The 16,921-nt window shown below is 43.9% G+C and overlaps 2 protein-coding genes across 21 annotated transcripts in view; one reads left to right on the top strand and one right to left on the bottom strand.

Moving 5' to 3' along the window:
- LOC113577132 (protocadherin gamma-A11-like) overlaps positions 1-2,199 on the top strand; it is a 112,791-nt gene extending 110,592 nt beyond the window's left edge. For all 18 annotated transcript variants that reach the window (XM_035521421.1, XM_035521394.1, XM_035521441.1 and 15 more), the window contains one exon: positions 44-2,199. In XM_035521421.1, the coding sequence (XP_035377314.1) occupies positions 44-321 (278 nt within the window). In that variant the 3' untranslated portion in view covers positions 322-2,199. The remainder of the gene's footprint in view (positions 1-43) is intronic.
- Positions 2,200-14,454: 12,255 nt separating this feature from the next.
- Positions 14,455-16,921, bottom strand: part of LOC113577151 (protein diaphanous homolog 1) — an 85,427-nt gene continuing 82,960 nt past the window's right edge. For 2 of the 3 annotated variants that reach the window (XM_035521919.1, XM_027009639.2), the window contains one exon: positions 14,455-14,818. In XM_035521919.1, coding sequence (XP_035377812.1) covers positions 14,631-14,818 — 188 coding nt within the window. In that variant the 3' untranslated portion in view covers positions 14,455-14,630. Of the gene's footprint in view, positions 14,819-15,769; positions 15,814-16,921 lie in introns of all 3 variants that reach the window. The other variant, XM_035521923.1, reaches the window with a different exon arrangement.

Raw genomic sequence — 16,921 nt, 5'->3', positions numbered from 1 at the left:
CCCTCCACTCCTCTCATTGGCCCTTCCTTCTTCCCCCATGCAGAGGTGAGCGAGGCCACCAACACGCTGGGCCCGGGCACCATGGGACTGAGCGCGCGCTACGGGCCGCAGTTCACCCTGCAGCATGTGCCCGATTATCGGCAGAACGTCTACATCCCGGGCAGCACGGCCACGCTGACGGCCGGCGGGCAGCCGACGCAGCCCCTCCCCCCGCAGCAGGTGCTGCCCCCGCCACAGGCATGCGACGCCCAGGCCGAGCCCCCCAAGGCCTCCCAGACGCCTGCCTGCAAGAAGAAGTCCGCCAAGAAGGAGAAGAAGTAGCAAGAGAAGGGAGGAGATATCGGGGGGGGGGGTTTGGGGGTAGGCACAGAGGGGCAGAAGAGCACGGATGTGGGGGTGGGAGAGTAAACAAAAAACGAATAAATGTGTCACTGTTTTCTCTGTCTGAAGGGTTCCCCCGTTCCCCCCCCCTTCGAGTGTCTGGTTGTGGTGGGCACGCAGGTGACTCCGTCTCATTCAGTCCCATCGTCCGTTTCCATGTAATTAGGTTCCTTCTGACTTCCCATCGAGGTGAATGTTTCCTAAGGATGGGAGAATGAACTCAAGCTGTTTTAAATTAATTTTTTTTTGTTGTTGTTTTTTTGGAAACGTACATAATATTTTGAAGGACAGTTCTCTCTCATATATCTAGCAGTGAGGGGACATAACTCTTCACATGATTCGTATTGTTCATTCTGCTCTGCTTCACTCAAAGGGAGAAGGGTTGACCTGTGTAGATGATTTAATAACTATCAATATGACAAAAGAAATCAACATAGTGATCAATAAATGTGATGAATAATCCCATATCCCATGCTGCATTTCCTGGCTTCACCCAAAAGGTGATTTTTGTATATACATTTTATGTTTGGAATTCTTTAAATGTTTTGTTTGTTTGTTTCCCTGGCAATGCTGTGCTTATGCTACCATGGTTGGAATTCCTCAAAATGTTAACCTGTGAGGTTTCAACCTTTGAGAATCTTTACTGTAATAACACAGGTAATTGTTTTTGCATGAAGCCACATTATAACATCCTATAAAGGGAAGCTGAACTATGCATTGCTTGACAGAAAAGTTCACCCAGAAAAGTTCAATTAGATGTTAGAATGAAAAAGTTTAACTTCAGTCCTTTTGAAATGCAGTTTCTCCATCTTTAACTGTTTTCTTGCCTTTGGGTGTTTCACAGAGCCAAAATAAGTGTGTGTACTTTAACAGCCAGAGTGTATTATTACCAACTGCCTCCCACTCCAGAAGAGATTTATCTTTCGTGAACACTCGAACACTTCTCGTCTTTTTCTGCTTGAGTTCAGAAGTATTTCCAAGCTTTTTTTTTGTTTTGTTTTGACTAAACCCGTGAATATATGCTGAAGATAATGGTAAAACAGTTCTAGCACTGAGGACACGTGAGAACACGTGAGAACACGTGAGAACAGAGGGTTCATGACCAGGCCATTCCTGGGCCCTCCAGTCGTTGTGTAGTCTGAGAACCCTTCCACTCAGTGATGAAGAAATGGTAACTTGTAAATAGAAAATAACACTATACAGAGGATATTCAGTGCACATAGCGCATCCAACAAGAACAACCTTTTCTGATATTCTAAGCCTCGACCACGGGCTTCCTACTGGAATGTGTTGCATCACTTTTATTTTTTAGTAAAACAAGAAAAACAAATAAAAATAAATGCTTTAATGTTCTGGAAAATGTGTTGCAAAAGTAGTAATTTAGTATATGAAGGTCAACTAATACGACTGTAAATAAACAGATTAACTTTTAAGGACTTAAAGTGACACGTAGACTAGAGACTTGCTGTTTACACAAACATTTCTGCATTCATCCCCCTTCTCATCCTGATCGCCCTTCAAGGGGCACATGTGTAAACAAGATAAAAAGAACCTCCTAACCCTCTTAAAAAGCCTCACCCTTATTTTTGTGATTCCTGTTGTGCATATGTGCAAACTGCTTCTTAATGTCTGAATGAAGACTCAGATATGAATATTCCGTGTGTCTGCCATGCTGTAATGCTTTCTGTACCCTGCTGGACCATCTTATAACCGCCAGCTCCTCAGCATTGCTCTTTATTTTATATGCTAATATTTATATTGCTGTTTTATTTTCTCTTGAACACTGACATTTCAAATAAAATGTTCTGAAACCATTAATCCTTCATAGCCATTTCTGACAGTGATATTCTGATGTTATTTCCATAGCTAATACCATAACATAAGAAATCTGGATCATTTGCATGTGTAAAAAGGGGTGTGAGACCAAAGCTATGGTTTAATACTTAAGTAGGTGCAGTCTTTCCATTTGTGATGGCTGGACTGGGAGTATTTTTATTCTGCTAAAGGAGGTTGCACCTGTGCAGGTGCTTTCTCTCAGCTGAGAAGTAGCATCCAGCCAAAGCAGCAGAAACAGGAACATTTTGTCCCTTTTCTGAACGCTCAGAATGTTTAACAGCTTCTCCACTTGGGTTTAATGGACACCATGAAAAAGGTGCAATGTTTTAAACATCTGTTTGGACACGGAGAGGTAGCAGACTTTCAAATGGTGCAGAATGCTACCCTCTGTAACGAACTTAACCCAAACTACCTCAAAGAGAGAAAGGCTCGGCTAGAAGACGGAATAAAGACACATTACATTACATTAACATGACTAACAACACAGTGTTTATTTGTTTAATACTTTATAGTCTGAGATCAATACTCCCTTCAATACTGCACCAAATGTGGCATGTTTTGTATATGAATGATTATAAGTTGATTAGTATAGGTATTTGTGGAATACTAAAGATGCTTACGAAATGCCATTTCTACTTGAAGGATTTAAACTAAGCTGTTAAGTGAATCCTTAGGTAAATCCCTCTGACGTAGAGTGTAAATGCAACAACACGTGGTAGTCTCACAGCCAGCAGGTGCTGCCCACGCACAGGAGCACAGTGAGCTTCACGCACTCGCAGGCCCACAGCATGCAAAGCTAACTAAACTCAAACGCAGAGGCTGGGCTCTAATGGAGGGAGGGAAAAGCTGGGCTAGCTAACAGGCTTCTCTTTCATGCCTGTTTTTACTTTGCGATTTTGATTCATTCTCATTCGCACTCTCTCACACTTGCTCTCTTTCTCTCTATGAAAGGCTCTACCCCGGCTTCCTCTGCCAAAATCTTGGCACATTTTGTCAGCTGTGAGACAAGAATACAGACAAGGATTCTCACCAGCCTTTGGGAATGGCGTTGATATGACGCACACAGACGCTGGAGTGATACGAGTGAATCTGTACTCTCTGCTACCTGGCCAGAAACAAGAAGAAAGGTCAGCATGGCAGTGGTTAAGGCAATTGGCTTGTAATTGGAAGGTTGCTGGTTCAAGCTCCATCGCTGCCACTGTTGGGTCCCTGAGCAAGACCCTTAACCCTCAGTTGCTCCAGTTGTACTCAGTCATATTGTAAGTCGCTTTGGAGAAAAGAGTCAGGTAAATGCCATAAATGTAAATGTAAACATGAAAATGCTATATGTTGTTAAAACTGACCAGCTTAGTGACGTAGCATCAGGACAAACTACCCCTAGACCCTCAGAGGAAAAAAAAGAGGCTATGTCTCTTCTCTCTCCCTTTGGCATAGAGTGATAAATAGCCCTTTGTTGAGATGAGAAGAAAAAGATGTTAATCCATATAACCCCCCCATACACACCCACCCACAGTGTAAGTGCTTGCAGAACCACGGTCTCTCTTCTTTGGGAGCAGGGGGGGGGGGGGGGGGGGGGGGTTGGATCTTGAAAACAGATTGAAAAAGGAAGGGACATTAAAAGAATTGCTATTTTCCACAAAACAGGACGACCACAAAACAAAGCTAATGAAAAGCACGGACTGGTGAGAGCAAAACAAAACCTCCTTCAAACCTTCAGTGTAAAAGCAGAGCGAAATCTCCCTTCTTCAGGGTATAACAGGCTACTGTGGCGCAACCAACCGACGTCCCTCCCTGTAGAGGACCAACGGCAACCGGCCAGGAGAAAAGAAGACCTATATATCAACACATACGGTTAGTATCTAACACAAACAGCATGTTTCCAGCATTAAGATCAGGCGTATTAGCATCAGAGTACAATGTTCAGTTCACTGAGCTGTGAGTGGGCCCACTGAGTGTGAGGGGAAACCGAGGGTGAATCTGAAGCACGTTAGATATGCTACACTGAGAAAGAATTGTGTCCACCCATTATCGTCATGGCGACAGGTGTTGTTCAGCTTCTGTGGCAATTGCCAGGGATGTTCTGAGATGTTGGCTCCACTCCCTTGGTGGGGTGTCTTCACATTCTCAAAACAACAGAGTCAAACCTCAAAACATGTTTTCTTTCTGCACACAACCCGGCAGAATAGCATTTAAGAACGCAGGTTAACCGTCATTGTTGGAAGCGTTGAATTACCTTTGGTGCTTTGAATTGTGTAAATAACGTCAAAACCATGTGAATCTGTGATTTTTCAGTTTAACCTACAGGACTGACCCTAAGCACAACATTTTCCTGAACTGTTACGTGGTTAAATGAATGGTACCCAGCCTGGGCTCTACAACCCCTTTGTTGGTCTGTCTGGTATGGTGAGGGCATACACAGACCATGGTGTGGAACTTCATGTGGTAGCAGGTGACAGCTCTGTGGCTCCTCCCAACCTCAAGCCCCACCCCATCCTCAGGCCCCTCCCCAACCATGCTCATCTGCTGGCTCCAGAACGCCGTTTTTAGATGAACTGACGTGTGTGCTGGACGTCCCAGAAAATCCTTCCAGTCATTCTCTTCATTATTTTTTTTTTGTTTTGTTCTGTTCATGTGGTACTCATACTGGGTATTACAATTAGAACACCAACAGAGGAGAGAAGGACCCCTAGAACACTGAAATGGCAGTGTGTGGCTATCTGTGACATGAAGGAATTTTATTTTTTTCAGCATTCCCTCTGAATTTTTAAATGTTTTAAAAAAACAAACAAAACCACATTTTGTTTTTTTCCAAAATGTAGAATAGGATATTTGAACATTAAAGAAAATATTCTCTTTACCAGTCGGCTTCATCTGGAAACAACATGCAGTATGGCCGCCACATGTCGCTCTGGGGGGAAATATGTGGTTAGCACTGAAATCTCCAGGGGGTGTCTAAGGGTCTTCCTCATGTCTCCTGTTAAAAGCAGAAACTGAAGAACCTGAGAGGCCTAACATTTTCATCTGAAGCGTCTAATCTATAACCACTAGAAGAACCTTCACATCTGCATCTCCAGAGGGCAAAGTTCATGTTCAGTCCCATTACTGTGACCTTACACAGGTTTTATGGTGGGTAATGAGGCCCCAGGCAGGACGGAGATATTTCACATCATTTTATGTTCTGTAGTTATGAAGATATTTGCAACTGACATTTAGTGAAATGGCGATGTGACCTTGTGAAACAATTCAGGGTTAAAGTGGATCAGTACATCAGTATAATCAGATGTCTGAAGGTTACATTTTAATGTACACTAGTTCATTTTAATAAATAATAATGAATGTAATTTGTAGATGGATGACTATGATTACACAGACAGACAGCCACATGAAGCTCCATCCTCAATTGTATTATCAATATTCATTTTTATTATTATTTATCAATTAAATTTTTTTTTTTTTTTGGTGTAGCCTGGTGATATCCCTGGAACAGCAATGATGAAAAGATAGGAAATCCATATTCTCTTTAGGTGACGGACATCCTGTAAACACGTAGTAAGGTCTTCTCAGTCAGGACATGGACATGAGACAGAATGCTACAGTGAGGAGTCATGACTCAAACGAAAGATGATGGAGGAAGCCATGACGGCCATAACAACGGAGCTGTTACACAAAGAATGGCGAAAGCACAATGAGCAAACATTAATCTGTATTCATCACAGATCCATTACAAGCTTGCAAAGCATGCCGCACACACTCTTCCAAAAGCACACTGTTATAAAATCCATTTCACTGTAAACATCCTAAGGTCCTGCGAGTTTGTACTGAAATCAACTTTATAATGCAAATGTAATATTAAACATTTGTTTTGACCATTTATCTCCTCTACAAAAGGCATTTGTATATGTTGTCATGGAGATGATGGTGAGTATAAACTGAACAGTGTATCTATCCACAGTGAAAACACTGTCACTGCAATGGCTGCAGTAATTCCTAATGTACGATGTATTGGCGGTAAACTACAGCCAGGACCCATGTTGGCACGGCAACACCTTCCCAGCTCCCACGACCTCCGTCTTACCCACATGGCAACCACACCTCTGCCCCGCCGTCTGTCTCAGTTGTCAGACGGAAGGGCGTGGCTCTTTTCATCCTGACGGAACATTCACTTTCATCTTGTTCTCAGTGAATCTCACCCCTCTCCGTTTCTACAGCAACACTCAACTCCTCCTCTTTCCCCTCACACACGTTCACACTTTCCGGAGCGCTGGAATGGGCTCGTCACGTTACCTTAAGACAGCGCATGTCTGTCTCAATCATCAAGAAAACACAAAAGGACATATGGAAAGCTTTCAAAACATTTTTCCCCCCACTTCCTGTGAACGCCTAAGCACAGAGTCCACAGCAGAGAGAGAAGAGGATGGAAGTCCTGGGAAGGAGGGCATGAAAAAAGCAGGCCAACGCTAGTCAGGACTAAGACAAGGAGAGAGGAGGAAAAAAGTTAAACTCTGTGTCTTATTCATAGCATTATTCAACCTTGCTAAAGAGCTGTAAGCACCTTTACACACACACACACACACACACAGTGAGGCATTTGAGACCATGCCAGCACACTCTCCCTGTGCTACTCCACTGTTGTAGGGCGGATCCGGCCGTTCAAACCCTGAGCCCACGTGGCGAGCAGACAGAGCAGGGAGGCTCAGAGGAAGCCAGAGAAGCGAGATCAGGGCAGATGAGACACAGTGGTGACAGATGAGGCACAAATGGTGATCAAAGAGGGAGTTGGGAGAAAGGGGGCCGATGTCAGTCATATGAGCCTCGGAGACAAACCCAAGGTGACATCATTGCCGCCAATAAGCGCTCTCGAGTGGTGCAGGGGGCTCTGGTGTGAATTACTAATGAGCATAAAGCACTGGCTGGACGTACAATAATCGCTGTCAGCGTGCGAATACAAGGTGTCCCGATACACAACAGCTCCCTAGGAAGCCAAGAAACATGCGACCTAATCTAGCAGAAAGGCAAGGAGACATCTACTCATCGGCCCTGCTCCCACGTCCGCGCTACTCCATCTGCGGAAGTGACTCGGGACACGATGGACAACAGCCTTATTTAGAAAGGGCTTCTTCTGCATGCCTGGAGCAAAGAGAGGTTGTGGTAGTTATCGCATCACTTTGCCACTGAGTAACTACAAAAACCTGCCAATCCGTGAGGGCGAGGTGGCAGCTGGTTAGTCATTAACAAACAGCCTCAAACACCCTCAGTCACACTTTCTCCCATTTATTACCCACAATCCTCGTCATCCACACTTTCTCAGGACTTGGCTAATTCAGGACAAACCACTACTGACTAAAATAGACCAATCTCTGACACACACACACACACACACACTTTTTGAGAGGTAGTGTACATGGTCTTAGAGGTCCGATGACTGATTCGTGTGTGTGTGACAGATCAGATTCAGATACAGCTGGAGGCTCACACACACTCCACCACAGTGGTAGCCTTCATATTCATCTTCACACTGAAATTTAATTCAGCGTGTGTGCCACCGTTCTTCTGCCGGGGGTGTGTGTGGGAGAGTGCTCACTGTACCAGGCTTGAGGGGGTAAGCCATACTAGTTAACATTCAGAGGGCATACTGTCCCTCTCACACGAGAGGGAAGCAAGAAAAAAACCTACAACTTAATACGCACGCGCGCGCACACACCCTACCACCAGCAGCCAATCACGCTCAAGCTCATATACCAAAACTCTAATTCTCTATTTGAAACACAGGCATATGCGCATATATCCTCACCATTGTAACACTAATCTGTATATGTCGATAATGGAACCGTTAAAGAAAAAAAGAAACCTGAAACCAGTGTATAATAAAGTGGTAATTATTTACAAACAAACAAACATGTTATTTGCTTCAGGAATGACCCTGGCCAAAACAACAAACAAAACCCACACTAACAAAAGAAAATACACTAAATAACCTAAGAAAAAGAAAGATACATGGGAATAGTATCCAACACCAAACAATATTTATGGTATATACAACATGCGCAACATCTGGTGAGGAACGGAGTGGAGTTGAAACTGGAAATGGAAGGAAAAACCTGACACTGGACCTGGAATGCACATGCAGCAAAAAATCCCGACACACACACACACACACCTTTACAGACATGACAGTGATGATAACACAGCGCTGGTCCCAAACATCGCCACTGTCATCTGCAGCCCAAACTCCGCAAGCTAGCCAAGCCAGGCTCAACTCGGCGAGCTAGCCAAGCCAGGTTTAACTCCACAAGCTAGCAAATCTTAGCGTAACTTCACGAGCTAGCCAAGCCAGGATAACTCTGTTAACTGGGTCTGATGGCCCTCCTCCATCCTGAAACCTTTAGCAGAACATGTGGTTACTGCATCTTCCTACACAACATGTCTTGGCCTCCCAGACTACAAACCACCAAGCAGACGCGTGGGGAGTGGAATGCTATTCATTTCATCAAGGTAGGATTCATCAAGTGGCAGCTACGCTAGTATAGGTCAACATAATCCCACGACAGTAGGAGGTTTCTCAGTGTTACACCAAAAGAAAACCCAGGGGTGTGGATTTAATATTGATTATAACAACAGTTAGGATTATTGTTATTTTAATAGGAAAAAAGGCATTTCCTTCTTAATCCAAGGAAGTCTCATGTCCATTTCTAACACACACCCTCCAGTGCCATTTCTTCTGTTTTCCAGCTCTTTCTCTGGGGTTGAACAGTTTCTCCTGAGTCAGCCTCAGCTAACTGTCATGAAGAAGAAACCCCAGGGCAAAGGTGGGCTCAAGCTGGGAAAAGAAAGAAAAAAAAAGTGCAGAGCGCTTTATTTTCAGACTTTGCTAATTAAGAAGAAAGGAGAGAATGAAAGGGAGGTATTTAGAAAGGGGGGAGTCCAGGCCTGGACAGATTAGACTTGGAAAGCAAGACAAATGGTGCAGTGCCAGCACTGCTAGAAAAAAACCTCCATGAAACACAGAGCAAGAAGAATGTGAATTTTCCAACGCGAGAGTGAGCGCCAGAGAAAAAGCACGTCAGTCATGGGCAAGGGTATTAGTTGTGCCTCTTCTCTCACTCTTGTGACCCCACCCCTCAGAGAGGGTAAAATATTCTCCAACATTCACCCGGCTACCTGGAGACCACAGAGACACCAAGCCAGCCAATCAGCTGGCCTGGGAATCGGACCCCTGGTCTCTGATTGGTCACTTGCCTGTACAGAGCTCATTATTATACCAATGTGGATGTTGCGTCACCGGGCCACGACTGAGCCAATTATCTGCCAACACTTTGTGCTTTTTGCCACAATCATCTGGATAATAAGGCAGGGGAGAATAAATTACTTACAAGCAGGAAATGTGGAAAGGAGAGAACAGCACTGAAGGATTAATAAGCATGAATGTGTGGAAATGTCATCTGAAAATAATTACAAACAAAGACAAAATCTGCTTAGGCAAACAAATGCACAGAGGCCAGCAAATGTCAGAAACAAACATTTATCATTTCATATGCAAAAGACTCAAGTTCAAATATTTGACAAACAGTCAAACTTTCTTCTATGTTCATATTCACAAACATTTTGCAAGTGGTTGTTTGTGTAGACATACACACTGGTGCAGATGCTGCTCTGCTGTGGTTGACTTGAACTCACTCAGACCTCTATAGTCTTGGCAGATATTGTCTTCTCTTGAGTCCCCACACTAATCATTTCATCATGACCATATCTCCATTTCTCTCTCCCTTGTTCGTCAGATCTTGGCTTCTTATGGCTCATTTAGTCCAACAAGACCCGACGCGGCCGCCAAGCCACACCAGAGAGCGACAGGTGAGAGAAAATTAAACAATGATGAGAAAGAGATGAAACACTGCAGTGTAGACACAAGAGAGAAAAAAATATGAAAGATGAAAGTGAAACACACGAGAGAATAAGGGGGAGGAGAAAAAAAAAAAAGCTGAATCGAAGGAATTAAAAGTCCAGAGCAGTTAAATTCTATTACTCGCATCCAACAAAATCCAGCAATTAATGCTGGAATTACACACTGGAAGAGTTAGAGAGAAGCCTGACTGATTCCTACATCTCTCTCACTCACACACACACACACACACACACACACACACACACACACACAGAGACACAGAGAGAGAGAGAGAGAGAGAAAGAGAGACACTTGGTAATGCCCATTAGCTCAAGGCCTTAGCAAGATAAAAGCAAAAAAGCAGCAGTCATTACGATCCTCCAAACCACTTTTGGAGCCTAAGAATGCTGAAAACAGACAGTTAGGTTTGTCCAACACAAAGCCGTTAATACACCCCAAAGATGAAGGAAGACCCAAAACATCCTGTTCAGGAAATGATCACAAAGCTTCAATCTTCTGGAAGACACCTGACAGAAGAAACCAATAAAAACCGTGGCTGGTGTCTGGTGAGGAGGAAGAGGAGGCAGGCAAGGTTTCCAAGGAACAGGGTTCAGGAAATACAGATTTCAGACACATCTTGTGGTCAAAACATCATTGTAACTATGATGGGGACAAGATCTGTGGATGTTCCTCAAAAGAACAAAAATTTCATTCAACTTAAAATTTCATTTAAAATTTAAAACCATTGTCCGGTTTCTGAACTGTAGACAAAATAGTAGTAGTTTATATTTATTTCATGAACACCAATACAATCATTACAATGGGTGGTAATTTAATTATAAATGTTTGCAATAACACTTTAAAATCTGTTTAATACAATAGTAATTGATTTCTCCGAACCTACGCCTAACAAGCAAGTTCAGCCAATAGACCGGTTTTGGGACCCCCTATTTTGTTAACAGTTAGGTACATTGGCAAACATCCCAAACTTACGAGACGTACTGTCTCATATGCCCTTCGCTATAGGTTGACTAAAGCTCATCTTACCCCACTCTCCCCTACATGACTGGCACAGGCAGGCAAGATGCCCTTATACTTGCTGCTGAGAATGGAGGCAGATGTTTTGCTTTTAATGTCCCTAAGCAATTGTGATTGACTTCCTAGCTGAGCCTGCATAGAGGCCTGAAACACATCTCTAAATACAGGAAAGGTCTAATGGATCAAAACCATTGCTTTGTCTGTCTTGATACTTGAGACCTGAAAACCTCAAAAATAAAAGAGGAAACTGAATCTTAAGGATGCCATCATCCTAAAATGTCAACAGGAGTCATGTGATATGCCCTGGGAGGTGTAGAGTAGCTTAGCCTAGAACCTCACACAGCCTACTGGCTGTTATAGTGAAATATGTTTAGCACATGTTGCTGTGGCTGCAATCATCAAGGCATGAGAATTAATCTGTTTTGTTCTTAGTGGAATGAGCCACATGGCAACATAGTATTCCAACATTCCTCAAGTTATCCAAACACTCATCCCTCTCTAGTGCTGCAGTGATGGTAACAGAAGCAACAGAATGTACCCGTCTGTCCTAAATGACCCTAGAGAGGAGACCTAGATGGGGTTCTGCTAGAGAGAAAGCGAGAGTCTCAGGAGCAGCTGTTGTCCTGTCTTTACCTAATGTCCAAAAGCAAGGCCACTGCAGCCAGCGGGATTGCGTGTCATGATGTAGTGTGAAAGCTGTGGAAGATTGATCATGCAGAGCTTCTAGGATTAGGCTGGAGGAAATTCCAAATCGGAACTGCATTTTAAACAAAAAGACACTATTCACACAAACACGCACACTCACTTTTGTTCTGTACTTGTAAGGGCCTAAAATTAAATGTGTAGGAAACCACTGGGGCGGTTGACACTCAACAGACTGAACTCTGATTGCACATTCGATCCACACAAACATGGCACCACATCTCATCTTTCATACACAGAACACACAACCCAAAATGACATGCTACTGAAAACAATTTTAATGGCAAAGATTGTGTTAACAGATTGTGTGTTAACAGACTTGGAAGCAAATCATTTCACTAAATATAATTCAATATACACAATGAATTAACACAAATGAAAATGAATATTCTTACAATAAAATAATCAACAATAAAAAAGTTTAACTGAAAAACTGTCCTTAAAAATAGGGGGAACAAAGTAAAGACAAAATCAGAAAGCCTTTTGTGTTCTTCTCCAGTGATCGAATGTCCCCCAAAGCACATATATTTGTTAATATCATATGCTTGTTTAACAATTTAGAAAAGGACCATTCAGTTTTAGTGAAGGTTCATCAAGGTCTTCACACAGACTCCAGCAGATATCAGTAGTTTAAACTGGCCACTGACTTCCAGAATGCTCCGAAAATCTGGTAAGTCAAATGAAAACATCTAGCTTGGTTAAAAAAAGGGCTACCTGAATCTCAGAAGCTTTCATTTTCAAAAAGAAACCATAACCAGGATCCAACGCTTGTGAGAACAGAGCTAAAGGTGCAGGTATCAGAAGCATTAAAAATGACCTACTTCTAAGCTTTATCAGACACTTTTGAACCTCTGAATGGAAAGTTTCAGTACGATTTCTGATTCGCTGGATAGTTCTGCACAAGAGGTTTGTTTGTGGTAATGACAAATTAAGAAAACCAAGGTGCCTGAGAGAGTCAGGGTTTTCACCACGCACACAAGACGGCCACACTACAAATGAGTGAAAAGTGCTCCAAACAAGCTCAACTGCTTGGGTACATCCACAGTGGTGATGTAAAGACTCCTTAGACACTCATCACACAGCGCTGGTGTTAAGATTCCTGCTCTGCCCACTGATGAAGACCACAAAGCTCACTCGCCCAAGAACAAGATTCATCACTCCTCTCTGTAGAGGCGATGCAACCAAGCTAATACACTGACGTTACTGCAGAACACCCAGACGTCTCTGGGCTCTGCAAGGCTGTGTTCCCACAGGCCTTCACATCCTGTTTGTTAAGTATCCCGATGCTAATCTTAACGCAGGCTGTAGACTTTATTCAATACAGTCACTCCAAACGTCCAAAACCGTCCACAGGCAAAAACTTGTTTAAAACGCATGTGAAATGTGTGCAGGTTTGGAGAAACAATGCGCATTTCAAACAGTATTTTTGAAACAGTATTTTCAAACAGTATTTTATTTCAACAGTATAAACAATCCGTATTTATTTCCCGATGACGTGTTCAAAAGCAACGAAGCGGAAAGCAACCTTCCGCTGAGCTGTGAAGCAGAAAACTGAAACATCCACTGTGATCTGAGCAGACAGCGTGAGTGGAGAGGTGAGCACAGCAGACCTGACCGACTGAGGGATGTAGGGACCAGTGCCAAACCCTTCTCTGAAAGTTGCAGTCGTGTTACGTTTCGACAGGAGGGATGGAATGCAGCTTTGCCTTTCCACGCGCATACAGAAGACAGTTTGTTCACGTTGTACGAGTCACGGCAAAGCCACCCTGGTAAGACACAGACAGACGAGCAGAGTGGGTGTGTCTGCTGCAGTAGCACCAGAGTGCACAGGAAGCGGAGCAGAAAGGCGCATGCGCGCGTATTCGCCCCTGTGGTGCACATGCATGCGCGTGCTGACAAATAAAACACGCGTGCATACGAACACGCAAGACAGCAGTGTTGGACACAGCATTTCTGACAGTTGAGGCAGTTTGGTAATTGGGAAGGACAGTGGGTAAACATGTGCAGACACACACCTTAACGAGAAACTACAAGATAATCATAGGATCAGCAACACTGAGCGCTCTAAAGGACTAGAAAAATCTACTTAGAATAGCAACACAGGAAGAAGAAATTAAATTTAAAAAAAACACCTCATCGTATGATGAGGTCTCAGACCTTCATTCTCTAAATACACACACACACACACACACACACACACACACACACACACACACACACACACACACACAGAGCAAAGTGAAGAGGAACTGATCAGTCAGAGAGAACACCTGTAACTGGTCACACCCACACCTAAGGCACACTCCCATTGGACATCGTGTTGATATTGTACTTTTTTAAGCAATCAGTTGGCACCAAGCCTAACCATTTTCCAGCACTTTGCATACAAACTGTTCTGCATAGTAGGCACAACTTAACCTAGAAACCAAAAACAAACCTCAAACCCTAAGTGTAGACAACAAAGACGCGGGGAGAGAGACTGATAAAACATTTTTTTTAAGGCTAAGTGCTGGATTGCAGCAGGCATGACGAGAATATTTAACAAATCTACTGTGATCTTTGGGTTGTTACTTATTGCTTTCAAACAGAGTGAGTGAGAGAAAGGCGGGGGCGGGGGGGGGGGGGGGGTTAGAGTGAGGGGTGCTTCAAGTGCTCCTCTGTGAGAGAGGCCAATGGCGTGAAGGATTTCTCTGGGGTTCAAAGAGAGCCCAGCCCTCATTGGTAGACCCCAAGCACTGTATCCCCAAACTCCCAACATCTTCAACAAGAAAGGGTGAGGTCAACAACGTAGGTCCTAGTTTGACCGCGATAGGGCACTATCCAAGAGATCCTCCAATGACCCCGCGTCTTCCACAGGCTCTGCCTTCCTGCTCTCAGTGTCCAAGCGCTTCTTCTTGGACACGGCACTGGGTGGGGTGTCCTCTTGCAGCAGCTCTTTGGCTAGAATGTTCGTCACCGCGTGGCCAGCTCCTCTCCGATTGGCTAAGAGCGAGAGAGAGAGAGAGAGAAATAGAGCAAGTGCAAACAAGTGAGAGAGGAAGAGAAAGAAGGTGAACGACCTCTTCAATTAGATCGCTCTGATGTTACTGATGAGGTCAGGTCAGCAGTCACCAACAACTGTAGGTCAAGTCAGTACTGTAAGGCTAAGAGGAGAGACTGTAGGTTGGAGGCACCTCTCAGCATGGTGGAGCAGGACACCAGCAGGAGAGGACGGCGGGAGGAGGAAGACTTCTGCGCAGCTCTCGCTGAGCTGGTGCAGCACCTGTTGTCCCTCTGAAGTAGCGTAACACCTAACAAAGTTTCCTCCTTTGCCCTCACCTCACCCTTCACATGCTTCCTCCAGTCAGGCCCCGTCTCTCTCTCTCTCTCTCACTCGCTTCTTACTCCTATTTTTATTCTAGCCCTCTCCCTCATTCTCTGCTTTGGTCGCACTCAGTGAGATGTTAGTAACCTGTACAGCAGTTACCTTAATGCAGGCTGGCAAGTTTTTAAATGTTTGTTTTTTAAACATTTGGTTCTGGAAAACCTCATTTAAGAATCCCACTGGCCTCAGCAGGCAAGACGAGGGACATTTTATCCTCTTTTAATGCATTCTGTTCATCTTAGACATACAAACCTGTAGCAATACAACAATGCAGTGCATTTCTTGAATCACCGATTTCAAACTGATGGGCCCGGTTTGCCTGTAGGGGACAGTTCTGCTAGGTTAAGCTACTTACTAGTTTACATACATGCAAAGAACCCACACAAAGCAAACCCATGCAAATGAAGCCATTGAGGAACTTCAGTGGCTAGTTGGCTTACAGTCAGAAACACACCCAAACTGCCAGAGACATCACAAAGGCACATGGTTCACTAAATAAATACCACCCATAACCAACAGACCCATACGGCATGCGTACACACGCGCGCGGGCATACATGCATGTGTTACCGAGCAGGTGTCCAACGTGAGCTGAGACAAGCAGAGCAGCGAGTCTGTTCAAAGAAGAGTGGAGAGAGAGAGAATGAATGAGAGAGTTAAGGGAAAAGGAAAGACAAACAGACAACGAAAAATAGAAAGAACAAAAAAAGAGAAAGAAAACCAAAAGAAAGGCAAGGAGGGCAGAAAGCAGGAACGCAGAGCCCAAAGGACGAGAGAGTGGTGTGGGGCCTCGGCGTGAGGAGGGCACTGGAGTAGTGCTCTCAGCTCTCTGACCACACCACCACGGGGCAACACACGGCCCGCACCAACGGCCAAGTTTGTGTTCTGTTGCTCTGTTACGGTGCTTCAAGGCAGGCTCCTAAATGTGACATCCTTCACCCTGCAGTCTGTTAGCAAAGCTCTCTAGACACTACTGCTATGTGGCCTGTATCCATAGTAACAGCTCACGTCCATGTCAACTCCTGTATCAGTGTTAATGAGTGATAAGGGGGCGATGAAAGGTTTAATTAGCACTCCGGTTTCATCTTTCCATTTCTTCCCCCTTTAAACACTTTATATCCTATTAAATCACATTTTAATTAAACTTTTATCTCTATTTTTCATTTTATTTCTTTAAATTAACTTTAGTTTTCTATTTAAATCAAGTACAATTTTATTTTAATAAATTGGCTTTGCTCACAGATCTGGGAAAGTATTAAGCTGTTTTGTTATTCTGCGTCTGTGAGAAGCACTGTGAGAAGGGCTACTCCGGTCACCTGGCCTTGCCTTGCCTGCCCTGCAGGTGGCGCTACACAGTGTTACTGCTGTGGCCCTCTTCCACCACTGCATCGCCTCTGCCTTTAAAAAAAACGACAAAAAAACAAACAAACAAAAAAACCCCCACAGCGGAGCAGCGCCGAAGTAAGGATCTCCACACGCTTTTCACTGAAAACTCAAACAAGAGAGAGAAAGACAACCCCAGTGGCACTGCTAGTGCCACTCGAATGCCACTCGGCAGGCTGGGATGAAGGCTGTGCCATCTAAGAGAGTTTAAGACCTTGTTTGAATTTTTAGACATTATGGCTGCTATTTGCTTTGATCATCTACAAACATGCATTTCAAACCCTTTAAAATTATTTTATTTCATTATATTATTATATTTATTATTAAATTACTGGGGAA

Source organism: Electrophorus electricus, chromosome 2 (genome assembly GCF_013358815.1).
Source record: "Electrophorus electricus isolate fEleEle1 chromosome 2, fEleEle1.pri, whole genome shotgun sequence".
NCBI lineage: Eukaryota > Metazoa > Chordata > Actinopteri > Gymnotiformes > Gymnotidae > Electrophorus > Electrophorus electricus.
This window is presented reverse-complemented; position numbering and strand designations above follow the sequence as displayed.